At 43.5% G+C, this 17028-nt stretch overlaps 1 protein-coding gene across 3 annotated transcripts in view; it reads left to right on the forward strand.

Annotated features, from left to right (window-relative positions):
- Positions 1-16808, forward strand: part of RASGRF2 (Ras protein specific guanine nucleotide releasing factor 2) — a 187754-nt gene extending 170946 nt beyond the window's left edge. For all 3 annotated transcript variants that reach the window (XM_081088646.1, XM_081088647.1, XM_081088648.1), the window contains 8 exons: positions 2307-2367; positions 2625-2728; positions 4961-5045; positions 8302-8499; positions 9758-9837; positions 11324-11441; positions 12021-12089; positions 14834-16808. In XM_081088646.1, coding sequence (XP_080944772.1) covers positions 2307-2367; positions 2625-2728; positions 4961-5045; positions 8302-8499; positions 9758-9837; positions 11324-11441; positions 12021-12089; positions 14834-14926 — 808 coding nt within the window. In that variant the 3' untranslated portion in view covers positions 14927-16808. The remainder of the gene's footprint in view (positions 1-2306; positions 2368-2624; positions 2729-4960; positions 5046-8301; positions 8500-9757; positions 9838-11323; positions 11442-12020; positions 12090-14833) is intronic.
- The last annotated feature ends 220 nt before the right edge of the window (positions 16809-17028 follow it).

A 17028-nucleotide genomic window follows, 5' to 3' on the forward strand; every position in this document is an offset into this window, starting at 1 on the left:
ATGCGCAAATATTAAACTGGTCATACTGACCCATAAATGTGAGGGAAACCCAGGATCCTGGAGTGTTTGTTAAAGCTTTGGGATAGTCAGGAGATGAGAAGCAAATTCAGCCTCTCTTGGAACTGGAGCAGAGCGAGAGGGGACTTCCCATCTGAAAGGAAACATTTTGTGAATATCCCTCCCAGGGAATCTGAGTCATAAGTATGAGAAATATAAACATACCATGTAGTGAAATGTAGCCCTGATATTAGAGATTTATATGCATTCAGGTCATATAACAGGGCTACATAAGCATGGAACATGTATTTAAACATATATTACATGAATAAAGCAAAGTGAAAATTGCTGTGATGAGCCACCCTGCCTCACACAGTTGCACAGGGGTTACTTTAAGCTTCGTTGGTAAAGGCAGCTTGTTGCCCTGTCTATGAATAAAAACCTCTGCTCAAGAATTTTGTATTTCTAAAACACCACCCCTCCAACGTTGTCCGACTAGCTGGCCGCTGAGCCGCTGCAGTGTGGAGCTTTTTGTAGACAACTAACAGCCCCCAAAGGAAAAGAAACAGTGACTGACTTCTTGGAATGTCAAGTGGAATGGGTTCAAGTTATAAAAAGGTGACCCCAAACCTCACAAAGCTCCCAGAAGCATCAGTCGGCTCCAGGAAGAGAGAAAATGTTAACTAACTTCATGGGACCAGAATGTATCTTGGAACATTAGGGTAAGATCAGTGAGGGCAGGAACATTTGATAGAAGCTCACTAATGTCTTGACCATTTCTTTCCAAGGGAAGAATATAGTCCATCCTCATAAAAAAGATCTTTCCCATGGGTACACATAGTTGTGTGGCCACCGATCTCTCTCCAGAAACCTAGTCTGCAGTGGAGAGAATGGCATATACTCTAGAAAACAATCACTTTTATTTCCTATGTGTCGGCCTTCAGTGCGATTTAATGGTCTTTGGAGAGAGAGTCGTGTGTACTCATTTTTTTCCCTCACCTATGTCTGTCCTTTACCCATGAGGACTCTTTCCTTCTGCTCACAAATGACTGACATGGCTAATCGCTGACAAGAAGACTGCCCCTCCTATGACCTAGAAGAATTCTGCTCCCTGGTAAATAATCAAAAGCTTTTGTAACAGGGGAGGAAGACGAGGAAAGGGAATTGAGTGTGTTCTGTGCGGGACCTTAAAGAGGTGCCCCCTGTAAGCTTGATTAGACAAATACAAATAACCAGAGAGCACAATTGGACCGCACCCTGGCCCGCTTAGTCAATTTCTTTGAGCTTTTGTTTCCTCATCAGTAAAATGGAACTGATAACACTTACTTTGAAGGGATTTTTTGATACATGAGATAGTGTATGTCAAATGCTGAGCACATACCTGGCATGCCATGGGCATATAACAACCCATCTCTGTTGATATTTTATTTTGGGGGCTGGTAGTTTGGTTTTAATCAATTCAAAACACAACAGAACTTCACAATATTATTTCTTTTGAAACCAGTTTCCTCCAGTGGATAGGCTACGCGCTTTAAGACTGTTTAAATATTTTAATACTTTTAATATGTGACTCTGCCTTCATTTTGGAAGACTTTAAGTGCTTGGCTCAGATGGTAAGTTATGTAATCAGTATAATTCTGACGCTGAACTTGTGAGGGACAGGACGTACCACTCCCACTGTGAAACCAGCACCCACTTCAGTGATAATTAGCTTCTGTATTTATTCATCTGTTCATCACTTATCAAAAAGAATTTCATTGAGAGCTGAATGGCATGTGTGGAGACACGGCACCAAACCTCAGGAAAGTGCGTCTGGGAAGTGGGGCGAGTTCACCTGCTGGCTTCTGCCTCTCCTGGTTCAGATGTTTGCATGGAGGAAGTCCCCTGAGCTACAAGTGAGTGGGGAGCGGGTGGCTCTGCGCCTTCCACCTCAGCAGGGAAGGGTCAGGTTTAGGGAACAGAGGAGCACGGATGGGGCACTCAGGCTGTTAGAACTCCCCCTGGATGGAGTATTGCAGGAGGCCCGCGTCATCCCCAGGTGCACTTTGATGGTGGTGTTTTCCTTACAACCTCGTATGTAACAAGTCAGCTCTCTGGATAATCCTGTGCCTTTAACATGTGTGTTTATCTGTTTCCTTAGCCTCCTGCCTCCAGCTCAGGGCCCCACAGCCTGCAGCAGGCGGCCCAGCCACACAGCCCGAAACCCTCTGACTCTTCACCCAGGAAACACTGGAAGGCTTTGCTGTTTCATTCCTGCCATGTCTACTTCCTTTTCACGGGGGATTTTTTATTTATTTTTTATTTTTTAGAGCTCTTTCACAAGATGATCAAGATGACATTCACCTAAAATTAGAGGATATAATTCAACTGGTAAGTTCCCCCAGGGTCTGGCACAGGCCGCCTCTCAAAGGCCAGCAGTGTGCCTGGACTGAGCGCTGGCCACATGTTCCCCTCAGTGAGGCTCTGGGAGGTGCACCAAATGTGCGTGGGGTTTAGCGACTGGTCCATGATGTGAATGTTCTTCATAGCTAGAGTCTTTGATGGACTTTGTGCTTCAGCAGCTGCACTGAGCACACTGGAGCCCCGCTGGTGTGTGTCTCACGCCCTCCTCCCCCCATATCTTGCAGACGGACTGTCCGAAGGCCGAGTGCTTTGAGACCTTGCCAGCCATGGAGCTGGCTGAGCAGATCACCCTCCTGGACCACATCGTCTTCAGAAGCATTCCCTACGAGTGAGTGCTGCCCTGGCAGCCCAGGGCCCTCTCAGGCAGGAATAGCGGCTTAGCATTGAATTATTCCTAAGGCACGTGTGTGTGCCGTGGTGTGTCTTAATCTTAAAGTGCTTTGGTCCCCCGGAATGTCTTTTGGTTCTGGTTTATATCGGAAATGTTGATGTGGAAATAGTGGGGACTCTCAAGATGGTCACACTGTGTTTCTCTATGTATGATGACAACCATAGAATGTAAATGCTCTAAATTTTGCTACCCACTTGCATAAATCAATGAGTATTGCTGAGCTTTGACACCATGGTCTCATCACACAGCCTTTTGATTTCCTCGTGTAGAGTGAGGGGGGGGGTGCTCTTTAAGCCCCCTCCCAGCTGTCATATTTGGTCGCCCATAAACAAGGCCTTTGCTTGGACAAATGTCAACTGTTGGCACATGTTCTCTCTGAACAAAGAACTAAATAGAAGGTAAAGGAGGGGCTGGGCAAGAGATATGAACATGTTGTACAGAGAGAAGAGGACATCTGTGAGGATGGAAGGTCAGGCATGTCAGGGTGGATGGGCAAAGGGTGGTTAGAGGGTCAGAGCCACAGCTCTGTTAGGAAGGCATGAGGCAGGGACAGAGGACGCCCCTGCAGACTTTTATGTAGTTTATCTTCTTTCCCTATCCCTCTACCAGCACACCTGGACCAACCCATGAACATGAAAAAAAATAAAATAAAATAGGAATGTGGCCCATTGGCCATACCCAGTGACTATCTGAGGACTTGAGTTACGAACCACAGTGCTTCTTCCACCCACCTCCTGACCACCCTCCAGTGCAGTGAGGACTCAGAAGGAGATGAGCATGACCTCTGTGGAGGGAAAGAGAGAGTAAAGCCCAAACCTTTGTGGTGACCCTTGGTGTGGTTTCTCCCTGGGACCCTCCCCACCTCTCACCTCTGTCCCTTTGTGCTGGTGTGGACATCTACCAATTATTTCCATCCACAGAATTGCCACACCTTTTATCCCACAGCCTTGCAGGATGGGAGCAGTACCACCAATAGTACCACCACAAAGAACCTTGCCCAGACACTCAGTCAGCATTTCTGGGTTAAGAATATGTCAGAGTGATTTTATTTCTAGTTACGCTTTGTAATGACTATCCTATAAAATAAAAGGGTAATATGGAAATCGACCGAACAGCAGAATGACCAGTTGCTATGATGCACACTGACCACTAGGGGGCAGATGTTCAATGCAGGAGCTGCCCCCTGGTGGTCAGTGCAATCCCACAGGAGGAGCACTGCTCAGCCACAAACCGGGCTGATGGCTGGTGAGCACAGCGGCTGGTGGCAGGAGCCTCTCCTGCCTCTGTGGCAGCACTAAGGATCTGACTGTGGCTTAGGCGTGCTCCCACCGGGAGCGGGCCTAAGCCATCAGTCGGACATCCCTCGAGGGCTCCTGGACTGCTAAAGGGTGCAGGCCAGGCTGAGGGACAACTGCCCACCCCCCCCCCCCCCAGCCCCCCAGTGCCTAGTGCACAAATGTCGTGCACCAGGCTTCTAGTATAAAATAATTCCTGTATGCTCTACCTTGATGGTCCCTTGCTGTGATCTGGTGGCCTGCTCAAAGGTGAAGTGAAAGAGCAAGAATGTTATTTGAAAGACAGACCTTCCACCAGGCTGAGCTCCCAGCTGTGACTTCCTTCACCACATGAATGGGCTATAAAGTGTTTGTTTATTCAGCCCTCACCAGGGTGTAGTGTTCTGGGCTCCTGGGAGAACAAAGGAATGTCCTGCCCATGGAATCATATTTGCCTGGAGACAGCAGAGCAAAGTGGAGGAGAACATGCTGGTCTTGTTTAACATTTTCGGTAGTGATTGATTTTTTGGACTTTCTGCTAAGGCTTGCGTTTTTTTTAACAAGCTAATCCAAGGAAAACAGTCTTGGTTCCTGAGTTAGTATTTAACCTCTTTATTCCTCTGTGTTGGTCATTGTTTTCCAACTTTAGAGAAGCCTTTATAATGATCCTAACAGGGACAAAGTTCCAGAGCAAGCTGGAAACTGGAAAATCTTTTTCTTTTTTGCATGGCATGGTGAAATGCTAGAGTTGAGCTAAAATTCATTTGAAAGGGTCATAGCAGCAGGTGTTGGGCAATGTCAAGTTTAATGTATATAATGTTAATAATTATTCACACCAATAATTGACCATTTTTTAAAAGTTTAATTGGTTTTATATTTTGCTTTGAACTTTCAGAGAATTTCTTGGGCAGGGTTGGATGAAGCTGGATAAAAATGAAAGAACACCTTACATTATGAAAACCAGCCAGCACTTTAATGATGTGAGTAACCATGAAAAGAAAACCTTGGGAATGTTATAGGAAGACGAATATCAGGGCCTTAAGATTCTTTTCCTCTGTGCACTCAAGCACACCTCCCACCCCATCCAGACTTGGCTTTGCATTTCACTGTGTGGCATTTGCTGTTTATGCCTGCCCACCCCCTCACCTTCCCATCTAGCTAGACTCAGTGCCTTAAGGTCAGGGGTGCTGATTTATGTCCTTCTGTTTCCAGTACCTAAAAGAATGCCTGGTTCATAGTAGGTACTCAATATAAAATAAATTTTTTTAATTAAATCTTTATTGTTCAGATTATTACATTTGTTCCTCTTTTTTCCCCCCCCATAACTCCCCTCCTCCCAGTTCCCGCCCCACCCTCCGCCCTCACTCCCCACCCACTGTCCTCATCCATAGGTGCACGATTTTTGTCCAGTCTCTTCCCGCATCTCCCACACCCCTTTCCCCCCCAAGAATAGTCAGTCCATTCCCTTTCTATGTCCCTGATTCTATTATAATCACCAGTTCATTCTGTTCATCAGATTATTTATTCACTTGATTCTTAGATTCACTTGTTGATAGATGCATATTTGTTGTTCATAATTTGTATCTTTACCTTTTTCTTCCTCTTCCTCTTCTTAAAGGATACCTTTCAGCATTTCATATAATCCTGGTTTGGTGGTGATGAACTCCTTTAGCTTTTCCTTATCTGTGAAGCTCTTTATCTGACCTTCAATTCTGAATGATAGCTTTGCTGGATAAAGTAATCTTGGTTGTAGGTTCTTGGTATTCATCACTTTGAATATTTCTTGCCAGTCCCTTCTGGCCTGCAAAGTTTCTGTTGAGAAATCAGCTGACAGTCGTATGGGTATTCCCTTGTAGGTAACTGAGTTTCTTTCTCTTGCTGTTTTTAAGATTCTCTCTTTATCTTTTGCTCTTGGCATTTTAATTATGATGTGTCTTGGTGTGGTCCTCTTTGGATTCCTTTTGTTTGGGATTCTCCGCGCTTCTTGGACCTGTAAGTCCATTTCTTTCACCAGGTGGGGGAAGTTTTCTGTCATTATTTCTTCAAATAGGTTTTCAATATCTTGCTCTCTCTCTTCTTCTGGCACCCCTATAATTCTGATGTTGGTACGCTTGAAGCTGTCCCAGAGGCTCCTTACACTATCCTCGCATTTTTGGATTCTTTTTTCATTTTGCTTTTCCGGTTGGGTGTTTTTTGCTTCCTCGCGTTTCAAATCATTGACTTGATTCTTGCGCTCCTCTGGTCTGCTGTCGGGAGTCTGTATATTATCCTTTATTTCAGTCAGTGTATGCTTAATTTCTAGTTGGTTCCCCAATATAACATCGAGGGTCTCATTAGTTTTCTTGTAGATCTCATTAAGTTTATCGGCGGCTTCTAAACCGTTCTTGAGAGACCTTAAAAGTGTGGTTCTGAACTCTATATCTTCCATTGACAATTTTGTCCTGTTTCTTTGTCTCCTCATTTTGTTATGCTTCCTTGGTGCACCCCCAAGTGGTCTGAACTTCTGTCCTCTAGGGAGGTGCTAATCTAGCCTTTGCCTGAGGCTATCCGGCAAATGCCTGTGTGCAGGGCTTGGGCGGGGAGGGTCGCACAGGATCAATAGGGTGGGCCGGAGAGAGCAGTTATGGCGGCTCTCAGTCCTGTCCCCAGGGGCTCTGCCTCTCTGAGTCCCAGCCCCGCTGCAAACCTCGGAGAGAAAGCTGCACTCGCTCTGACCGAAGCCAGACAGTCCCGCTTCTCCCGTTTGAGTCTGGGTCCCTAAAGACTCGCCCAGATCTGGAGCTCAGAGTCTGCAACTCCCTCCCGATTGAAAACGCCAACCGCGCCCTCCGCCGCCAGCCCGCTCCGCGCACTCCGCACCTCAGAATTTGACTTCAGCACTGCGCCTCCTCTGAGTGTCCGTATGCGTTTCTCTTTCCTCCTAGTTGTAGGACTTCCACTCAGCCAGCGTTCCTGTGGTTCTGGGTGATGTCCCTTCCATTTTTTGGTTTCACTTTTGAAGTAGTTGTTCAAAACAGCAAACTCCGGCGTTAACCTATGCCGCCATCTTGGTTCTCCCTATAAAATAAATTTTTAATGAATATGCATATTAATAATTCTGAGGTACTATATCTATCCCAAGCCCTAGTTCTTTTTTCATTATCCCCAGCTTTAATAAATGTTTCCTCAAAATCTAAAAAAATAAAGCTCTTAAGGGTTACAAAATTATCAAAGAATGCCTGTACCCATCAGATTTAGTATCTATAATAATAAAAGGGTAATATGCTAATTAGACCAGATGTCTTCCAGATGTCATTCTGGACATCCTTCCTGATGAAGCCGGGGCAAGAGGGAAGCCAGCCTGGGTCCTGGGTGCCTGCAGGCAGCCCGAGGGAAGCCAGCCCCAGTCCTGGGTGCCTGCGAAGGCCGGAGGAGGGAAACCCGGGTCCCGGGTGCCAGAGGGAAGCTGGTGCCGGCAGCCGGGGGAAGGAAGGCCTACTCTTGCATGAATTTTCATGCATCGGGCCTCTAGTACAGATATAATATTAGATCACATATTCTCTTTTTAGCAATCAATCCTATTCTGCCCTTTTTCTTTCCATATTCTGTGTTGAGCTTCTTAAGCTATTTCTTTTTCCCTTGGCTTTTATTAAAAGAATTACAGTGCTTAGCCTTGAAAGTATAGGTCCTTTTTGTGCTGGTGGGAAAAAATTCAACAAGATAGGAAAGAGAAAATATTCTCTCTTCCATTTCACTGAAGTGTTTCTAGTTGGAGAGTTGATCAGGTTAGAGACAATTTGGGGGTAAAGTGTCTTCTTTCTCTGTGATAACTGAGGCTTCCTAGAGTGAATATTCCACACCAAAGGGGGCAAGGAGCATGTGGAGAGCCCCCAAGAAGGGAGACCCATGATCTGCAAAGGTTGCCATTCCTCAGGGGTTATCTCATTCTATTCCATTTCCTCAATAATTGTTGGAAATGGCTCCTTCATCAAAATTACTGATGAGCTAAGTCACCTCTTCCTCAACAAGCTGATTCTAAGCACTGCCTCTCTTCCCTCTGAAGATGAGCAGGTGCTCGTTAGTTTGTTAGTATCAGTATAGACTTTAGTCACTCCAGAAAGTTGTCTAAATCTGGACCATGGTCTCCATGCCCCTTGGTACCTGCTTTCCTGACATTTCTGCAGATAACTCGAGTATGTGGCCTGAATGCATTACCTTGGCTCTTAGCTGCCTCTTTTGGCTTTCCTGTTGTCTCAGATGAGTAACCTGGTGGCCTCCCAGATCATGAATTACGCAGATATCAGCTCTCGTGCCAACGCAATTGAGAAGTGGGTGGCGGTGGCAGACATTTGCCGATGCCTGCACAACTACAACGGCATGCTGGAGATCACCTCAGCCTTGAACAGGACCGCCATCTACCGGCTGAAGAAAACCTGGGCCAAGGTGTCCAAGCAGGTGAGCATCAGCATGTGACACATCCTGCTGCAGAGAGGCTGGGGGACCTGAGCCAAGATAAATATTACTAATTAGGAAAAAATTAACGGAAACGAGCAGTTCAGTTGCCAAAGAAAGGTGCCAATGTGGGTAATTACTGTGTTCTTACCACTTAATTGATTCCACTCAGTGCACTTCTAAATGGTTCATTTAGAAAAGAAAATACAACCCAAAACCTTCATTATGATATATTTGGGGATAACCTCAAACAATGTGGTTGACAGGAGTTTTTTCCTGAATTATTTAGAGAGGGCTCACTGATCTCAAGTGATGTCGAGTGAACATTCTCTCTCCCCCAGAGAAAAGGTGCAAATGCCTTAGGGCCAGACACGAGGGATGAGGGGCCTCAACATTCATCTCTTTCTTTGTTATTCATGTAGTAAATGTAAAGTTTCGGCATGATGACTTAGAGGTACAGATATAGAGCTTTATTAATTTTCTCAGCATGCTCATGCTGTCATTTCCATTCAGATAACTTCAATCACAAATTCCCCTGGCTTTTCCTCCTGGCCTTCTCCGTGGGTGTTGGCCAGTGTTGGGAGAGCCGCTCCAGGCTTATGGGACAGGGTAGTCTGAGGAGCCTCAACCCGGCCATTCCTAGTGCTTTTCCCAGCCAGGCTGCCTGGATGCGGGTGCTCCCAAGTGTGTATCATCATCCCCAAGGGCCACCCTCTTTTCCTACCATGTGCCATGAAAGTCCAGATCAATGTCAACAACAATTCCATTTCTTGGTAAGTATCAATTGTATTTTTCTAACAAGTTGATGATGATGACCACAAATAGAAAAAGGAATTGGAGGAGAGGATATTGGTAGGTCCATAACCAATCAACCAATATGTACTTGGATGATTTGGAAATTAACATTCAAAGAGATTCATCACGAAACCCCCTGACATGGGACTTCACCTTTAATAATCTCTGTTCAACATGTGCCTGTCAGTCCTTTAAGACCCAGACTTTCTCATGCATTGCCATTTTACTTTTTACACATTTTCTTTTCTTTTTGGCTAACTGAGTGGTATAGTCACTTTTTCTTCTCCACGTGTTGTTTTTTTTTCCCCCACATCAAATTTAAATATAATACCTCATCTCAATACTTTGAAAATTATATCCCATCACAGAAATCTGCCATTGTGGAAGAAAACTGAGCATCTTTTAGTAACTCTTATCAAACCATAGGAGTATTTCATGATATACTAAGGCATCTATTTCTTTCTAGACAAAAGCTCTAATGGACAAACTTCAGAAGACTGTTTCATCTGAAGGAAGATTTAAAAATCTCAGAGAAACCCTTAAAAAGTATGTATGTCTTTATTAAATTATCCATAATTTATAAATATATTTAAATAATTTATATAGTATACAGATAGAGACCTACCTCCTACTTTGCTTTGTAAAGAAAAACAAATAGGAAACAGCTTTCATCATCTACATATTTTTCTGATTTTCCTTTTCACTTGGAATACTGTGCACATAGTGTCATATAGATATACTCACAGTATGCAGAGTATTCCAAAAAGAAGAAAAATGTCGCAATAGTAAATCAAACTGTGATTTACTATAAAAAGTTTGATTGGATATTTCTTAAGCTAAGTGCAATGATATCCTGTGATTCTTAAAATTTAAATATTCCAGTATCTATTGATTATTGTTATCTATTTTTGGCCTTTTATTGCTGGATCTTTCACTGTTGAGAGAGAAAAAGGGAGAGGAGAATAAAGAGAATAAATGGAGAAGAATAGAATAGAATAGAATAGAATAGAATAGAAATTTATCTTCTACAGCTGGTTTTCTCACTATCTGCACATAGGTCCTGTGATGCCAAAAGTAAAAGAAAGACTCCTAGTGATAACAACAACAATAGTACAATAACTATTCACTGAATAGTTATTAAGTTACAGACTCCATGCTAAGTGCTTGATGTGTTTTATTTGGCCTTACAACTAACTAGAGACATATGTTTTATTGTCTCCATTTTACAAATGAGGAAACTAGTTCAGAGAGTTAGGACAGCATCACTTAGTAAGTGGTCAAGCTGGGACTCAAACTCACTTCTCTCTGGTTCAAAGGCCCATGGTCTCAGCTCTAGGCTCTGAGAAGACCAGTGTAACCCTCCTCAAAAAACAAACAAATAAAAAAACAAACAGGGTCTCACTTTAGTGTGCAGTCGTAACATTAATTACATCTATACAATTAAATACTAACTAAAACAGAAAACCAGTTTACAACCTCTAATCACAGTGATTTTTCCACCCTGTTCAAGGTTGAGTGTTGGCAATTTAATGAGGTGAGGGCTTAGGGATTCCCTACCTGCGTTTACCCCTCAGAGGAGTGTGGCCAATTTACAGTACTGTAAACAAATACTGCCAACAAGCACTGTTAGCAAATAGTTTGTATTCGTCTATAAGTTATCCTGTTGTTTGAACATGTCATTGTCTCAAACACATAGTAAAGCATGGGCTGTAATTTGTGTTATATTCTATTGTGAGAAGATGTACTTAAAACTCTGCATATCAATATGATTGCCTAACCTCTATGCTGTACACCTGAAACTAGTACAGAATAATATTGAATGTGAACTATAATTGAAAAACAAGATGGAAAATTGTATGTTTTTCATCACAATAAAAACAAATACTCTGTACACCGTAAGTATGCTTTTGAAAATGGGATTAGAAGACTTTATTCTTCAGGATGAAGCAGCGCAGTTGCTTCCTGTTTAGCTGGGGAGGGAAAGCGACACGTGTGTGGACGAGCATGGGAACAGCTCCTCTCGATCTTGCAGTTGTAACCCCCCAGCCGTTCCCTATCTGGGGATGTACCTGACAGACCTGGCATTTATTGAAGAAGGAACACCAAACTTTACTGAGGAAGGCCTTGTCAATTTCTCCAAAATGAGAATGGTAGGTGATAATTTCCTAATCAGCCCATTTCAATGACTTCACTTGCTTATGGAGAAGAGGCTAAGTCATGAAAGTCACTGCTTGCTTTTTAATCTCGAAGTGGACGAGGTGGTGGATGCTGGGTCTAACACCTGATGTTGGCCAATTGAGATTTTCAGCTGAGCCATTTCAGCTTGCAATCTGAGCAAAGGGGGTGGGGAATAAAGCTCCTGGGATGGCTGTCTAAGACTGACCAGTGATAGACGACAGATGCTGAAGGCTTCTTGCTCAACAACGAGGTTCTGAGCACCAACCTTAGAAGCAAGGAGCACATGGACAGAATCATCCAGAGCTTGCCTCTCCTGAGCTGGCCTCCCAGTGCCAGCTGCTTCCTGATTGTGAATTCAGTATCTCCGTGCTGTTAGCATTTCCTATAGCTCATTGAAAGGCAAGAGAGCCCTGCGCATAGGGAATGATCGGGCAGAGCTCCAGATACCTCACTGAGGAAGTGACTAACTACTCTGGGCTGGGCTCCCAGGAGAATGTGCTGCAACACAAGGAAATACTTTCTTTTTGCTTCTGTTGTTGTTTCTTTGTTAGATATCACACATCGTCAGAGAGATACGCCAGTTCCAGCAGACATCCTATCGAATAGACCATCAGCCAAAGGTAATATTATGGTTGTAAGAGAATTTAATAAAGAAAAAAGAATAAATTATTGAATTAGAAGCTGCAGTAAAGTTGATCAATAACACCAAAAGCTGTCTCACAGAAAAGACCAATAAAATAGACAAATCTTTGGCAAGTCTGATTTTTTAAAAAAGAAATAAGGCAAAAGACACCAATTTATCATCAAGTTCTATTGATTTTACATCCTATAGTTCTCTTGAATCTGTCTACATCACCACCACCCCTGGTCTAAGCTACTAATATCTGTTACCTGGTCTACTTGTATTCACTCTAGAATGCAAAATCCATTCTACAAATTACAGCTGGACAGAACTCTTTGAAACACAAAATAGAATATGTCTTCAACTTTCATAAACTACTAGAGGCCCGGTGCACAAAATTCGTGCACGGGGGGGGGGGTCCCCTCAGCCCAGCCTGCACCTTCTCCATCTGGGACCCCTTGGGGCATGTCCGATTGCTGGTTTAGGCCTGATCCCGGGGATCGGGCCTAAACTGGCAGTCGGACATCTCTCTCACAATCCAGGACCGCTGGCTCCTAACTGCTCACGTGCCTGCCTGCCTGATCACCCCTAACAGCCTCTGTCTGCCTGCCTGATTGCCCCTAACTGCCCCCCCTGCCAGCCTGATCACCCCTAACTGCCTCTGCTTGCCAGCCTGGTCACCCCCAACTACCCCCTCCCCCCCCTCAGCTGGCCTGATCGCCCCCAACTGCCACCCCTGCTGGCCTGGTTGCCACCAGCTGCCCTCCCAATCGTTCTGGTCGCCCCATGCAGCCCGCTGTTTGGTCGTTACTGTTACTGTCATGGCATCCCGGGTAATTTGCATATTCCTCTATTATTTGTATAGATTTTACTGGTTTCCCATTGCTATTAGAATAAAGAAAGAAAAAGACCTTGCTATGTCCAAGAAGTCTTGCCTTATGTGGTCCCTACTCATCTTTCAAGATTCCTCTCACATCATATACCCCTTTTACCCTTTCTTCTCTCCATCCCAGCCACAACTGGCCTTCCTTCTTTCCTTCCTTTTTTCCTTCCTTATTTCCTTCCTTCCTTCCTTCCTTCATTCCTTTCTTCCTTCTTTACCTTTTTAAGTGATATAATTTTTTAGAATTTTTTAACTTTACGGAAACATTGAGAAGGTAGTACAGAATATTCCAATATAATTTACAGCCAGTTTTCCCTACTATTTCTTGGAACTTGACAAACTTATCCTAAAACTAATAAGAAAGCTTAGATAGGCAAAAAACAGACAAGGGTATTTTGTTGTTGTTGTTGGTTTGTTTTTTTTTAATAAGAAGAGTAAGGGAGAGCTTTCCTTACCAGATTCAGACACATGTCCTACACTATAGGGAATAAAATAGGATTATATGGGCCCTGGCTTGTATTGCTTAGTGGTTAGAGTGTCAGCCCGAGGACCGAAAGGGTCTCCTGTTCGATTCCCAATCAAGGGTATGCACCTGGATTGCAGGTCAATTCCTGATCCCTTCCACTCTCTAAAAATCAATGAAAGAAATATCCTCAGGTGAGGATATTTTAAAAAGGATTATCTAAAAATGTATTATACAGGTACAGGAATGCAAATTAAATGGAGCAGGATAAAGTCTAGATGCATATTTTATCTATATGAAAATCTAATCTATAATAATAAAAGCATAATATGCAAATCGACCAAATGGCTGAACAGAGGAAAGACTTCCAGATTACCTTCCAGACGAAGCCAGGGGTGTGAGGGCCAGCCTCTAGTATGGTATAAAGGAGGCTTTCTTTTTTTTTTTTTTTTAAATATATTTTATTGATTTTTTACAGAGAGGAAGGGAGAGAGACAGAGAGTCAGAAACATCGATGAGAGAGAAACATCGATCAGCTGCCTCCTGCACATCTCCCACTGGGGATGTGCCCACAACCCAGGTACATGCCCTTGACCGGAATCGAACCTGGGACCCTTCAGTCCGCAGGCCGACGCTCTATCCACTGAGCCAAACCGGTTTCGGCGGGAGGCTTTCTTTAAGTACTGGAAAGAAATGGACCATTCAGTAAATAAATAATTTTGCCTCTCCTTTTTTTTTTTTTTTTTTTTTTGCCTCTCCATCTTATATACCATTCACAAAAATAAATTCTAGATGAGTTCATTACCTAAATAGAAAAAGCAACATTAAATGATTTTAATAAAATATAGGAGAAAATATTTATGATCTTTAGGTTTGAAAGACCTCCTTGAGCACAGAATGCAAAGCTGTAAAAGACAAGCTTGATAAATTTTACCGCATCAAATTAAAAAACTTCTGCATGACAAAAGGCAATTGTATAAAAAGTCAAAATTCAAGCAGTAGAATACAAAGCAAATGATAACAGTGTGCCTCTTGAGGGAAGAGCCCAACAAGTTGGGAGAACACTAGAGATGTTTGGTTTTATTATTATTATTATTGACACTATTATGTATGTTCCCATTTCTCCTCTCTTTGCCCACCTCCACCCAGCCCCACTCTCCTTCCCTCTGGCCATCACCAGACTACTATCTGTGTCTATGGGTTATGCCTATACGTTCTTTGGCTAATCCTTTCATTGATTTTATTTTTTAACATTGAGAGTATGTTAATAATTTTTAGTTATGTAAATTTTTAAATGTTTACGAGAAATATGTTGAATTGTCAGATTCTATTCAGAAAAATGCAACATACCAGTGTTCTGAAAAAACTTACAGCTAGGATTTCCTTTTTTCTTCAGGTCACTCAGTACTTGCTGGACAAAGCCCTCATCATAGATGAAGATACACTGTATGAGCTGTCCCTGAAAGTTGAACCTCGGCTCCCTGCTTGAAGATTTGGCCTTGCCCTGGGTCCGGGGAATTTTCATGGAAGGGGGGACAGACAGAACTGTGCATGCCATGCCTCCCACAGTACCGTGAGGATGGGGCAGGGAGACCAAAACAGGTCTCCTTTGTCCATGGAAGACGGAATGTAACTGGATTCTGTCTCCAGTGAGGGAAGCCAGCTGTATTGGGTTAAAGACAGATGCTTCAGACTTGGGTGGGAAGGTTAAAAGAATGATATTTGGCAAAGTTGGTGGCACATTCTTCAGAAAGAGAATGTACTATGGGAGTTGTGGTAGCCATTTTAATGACACAGGTAAGAGGGTAAATTTCAAACTGTGCCCCAAGTTCTGTTCAAACTTGGGGATGAGGATTCCTGGACAAGGCCTCTGATGATTCTCTGGCACTTCACTGGGCTGGGCACACCTACCCATCTTCTCCTGGGATTTCACTGCCTCCGTTACATTTCCTTTGTTACAAGCTTCCAGAAAAGCCCAGGCTTCCTGTGTAGGGATGGGCTGGCATCAGCAACTTCAGTCTACAGCATGTGCATGGATTTCAGCGCATGGAAGAATAACGGCATGTTCGGAAACTGCCTTGTCCATCTTTAGGTAACAGGAGAGGAAAGATATGATGAAGTCAAGTGCATTTGTACATAACATTTCTTTAACTGAAAACTCCGCAGGCTGTGCCCCAGAGGATTCCAGCCAGTGGCTTCGTGGGGTGGGTGGGGGCTTCTTCCTGAGGCTGTGGTGCCCGAGAAGCCAACGCCCTTGGAGGGGCAGGTGCAGAGTTTGCAAAAGGTGCCCACGCACCTCACCGGCAAAACTGTGGAATAAGACAGAGGCCACCGCGCTGTGGGGAAGAGTGGGTTGCAAGGCTAAGTGAAACGGCATAGCACTTACCAGCCCTTGCACCCTGCTGTGCTTGTTTTCTTCCTTCCCCCTCACAGTAAGGTGGGAATCCATTCTGATGTACACAAACCATTTTTAGGCTCATTTTGGAGATGGGTTGTATTGTTTTAAAAGTTGGTTAGTGAGAATTTCTTTTTAAAACCCACACTTCCACATGCACTTGGTAGACAGTTCTTCCCCCACCATCTTTGTTTTAAATTTTTATATTTTTGAGTGGAAATATTGTATGTGTCTGGGAAAAAGGGTCCAACCACTCAACAACTGTTATCTCAGAAAAACAACTGCCGGGGGTCGTACTGCTATCCTGCGAGGGAAAGGAGCCCTTGCTATGCCCAGGATTGTCGGTTGTTGAAGAAATGGGGCTCTCTCATGTTTACCTCCCTCCCCTCTTCTCAGGGAGACCTCTGCTTTGCAAAAGAAGGAAAAGAAAAAAACATACGGTTATTGTTGTCTGAGCCTATTGCACCTGATATTTTCACTTCGAGGCATGAAGTGTATCGATGCTGACAATGAACAAAACTGATCTGTCTATTTTCCCTTTTTCTTTGCACTTTAATTATGTTGTTAGGGCTAGTAGCTGACTAATATCCATCTTGCTGGCTCATAAAACCTGGTGGAAGGGCCAGCTTTGATAATGTACCATAGAGATGGAGAGTGTACATTTTTCCTGCATGGTAAGGGCCATCTCTGTACATAACTATATACTGAAATATCAAGTAAGTAAAAGAAAATATTTATAATATTTGAGACTATTCCAAAAATATTTTCAATAGCTCATATTAGCCAACAGTGTAGCACGAAGCCCAAGCAGGATTACTTATGGATGCTTTCTTCTTCTTTTTTTACAGAAAGTTGCTTGTTTGTTCTCTTTAGTTTCAATTAAGAGGTTGAAGCACCTTGATGCATGATAAAAAGCATGGGTTGTCTGGATCCTAACGATGCATAACTTGCAATGTATTTATCGGTGTTCAGAAACTGAGAGCTTCAGCTGATGTGTCAATTGCACCAAGCACCTCAAAGTCTTGCTTAAGAAAAGAAAGCAAAGCTTAACTTTCTTGACTCAAAAGCAGTCTTGGAAGGTGAGTGAAAACCAGAACAATCAGTGAAAGGACCACACACAGTACTTTCAGGCAAAATAACTCCTAGAAATGTTAATGCCTTCAGTAGTCCCCAAAGTCTTCCGGAGGGGGTGGGGG

This window comes from Myotis nattereri, assembly GCF_964212035.1.
Source record: "Myotis nattereri genome assembly, chromosome: 4".
Classification (NCBI taxonomy): Eukaryota; Metazoa; Chordata; class Mammalia; order Chiroptera; family Vespertilionidae; genus Myotis; species Myotis nattereri.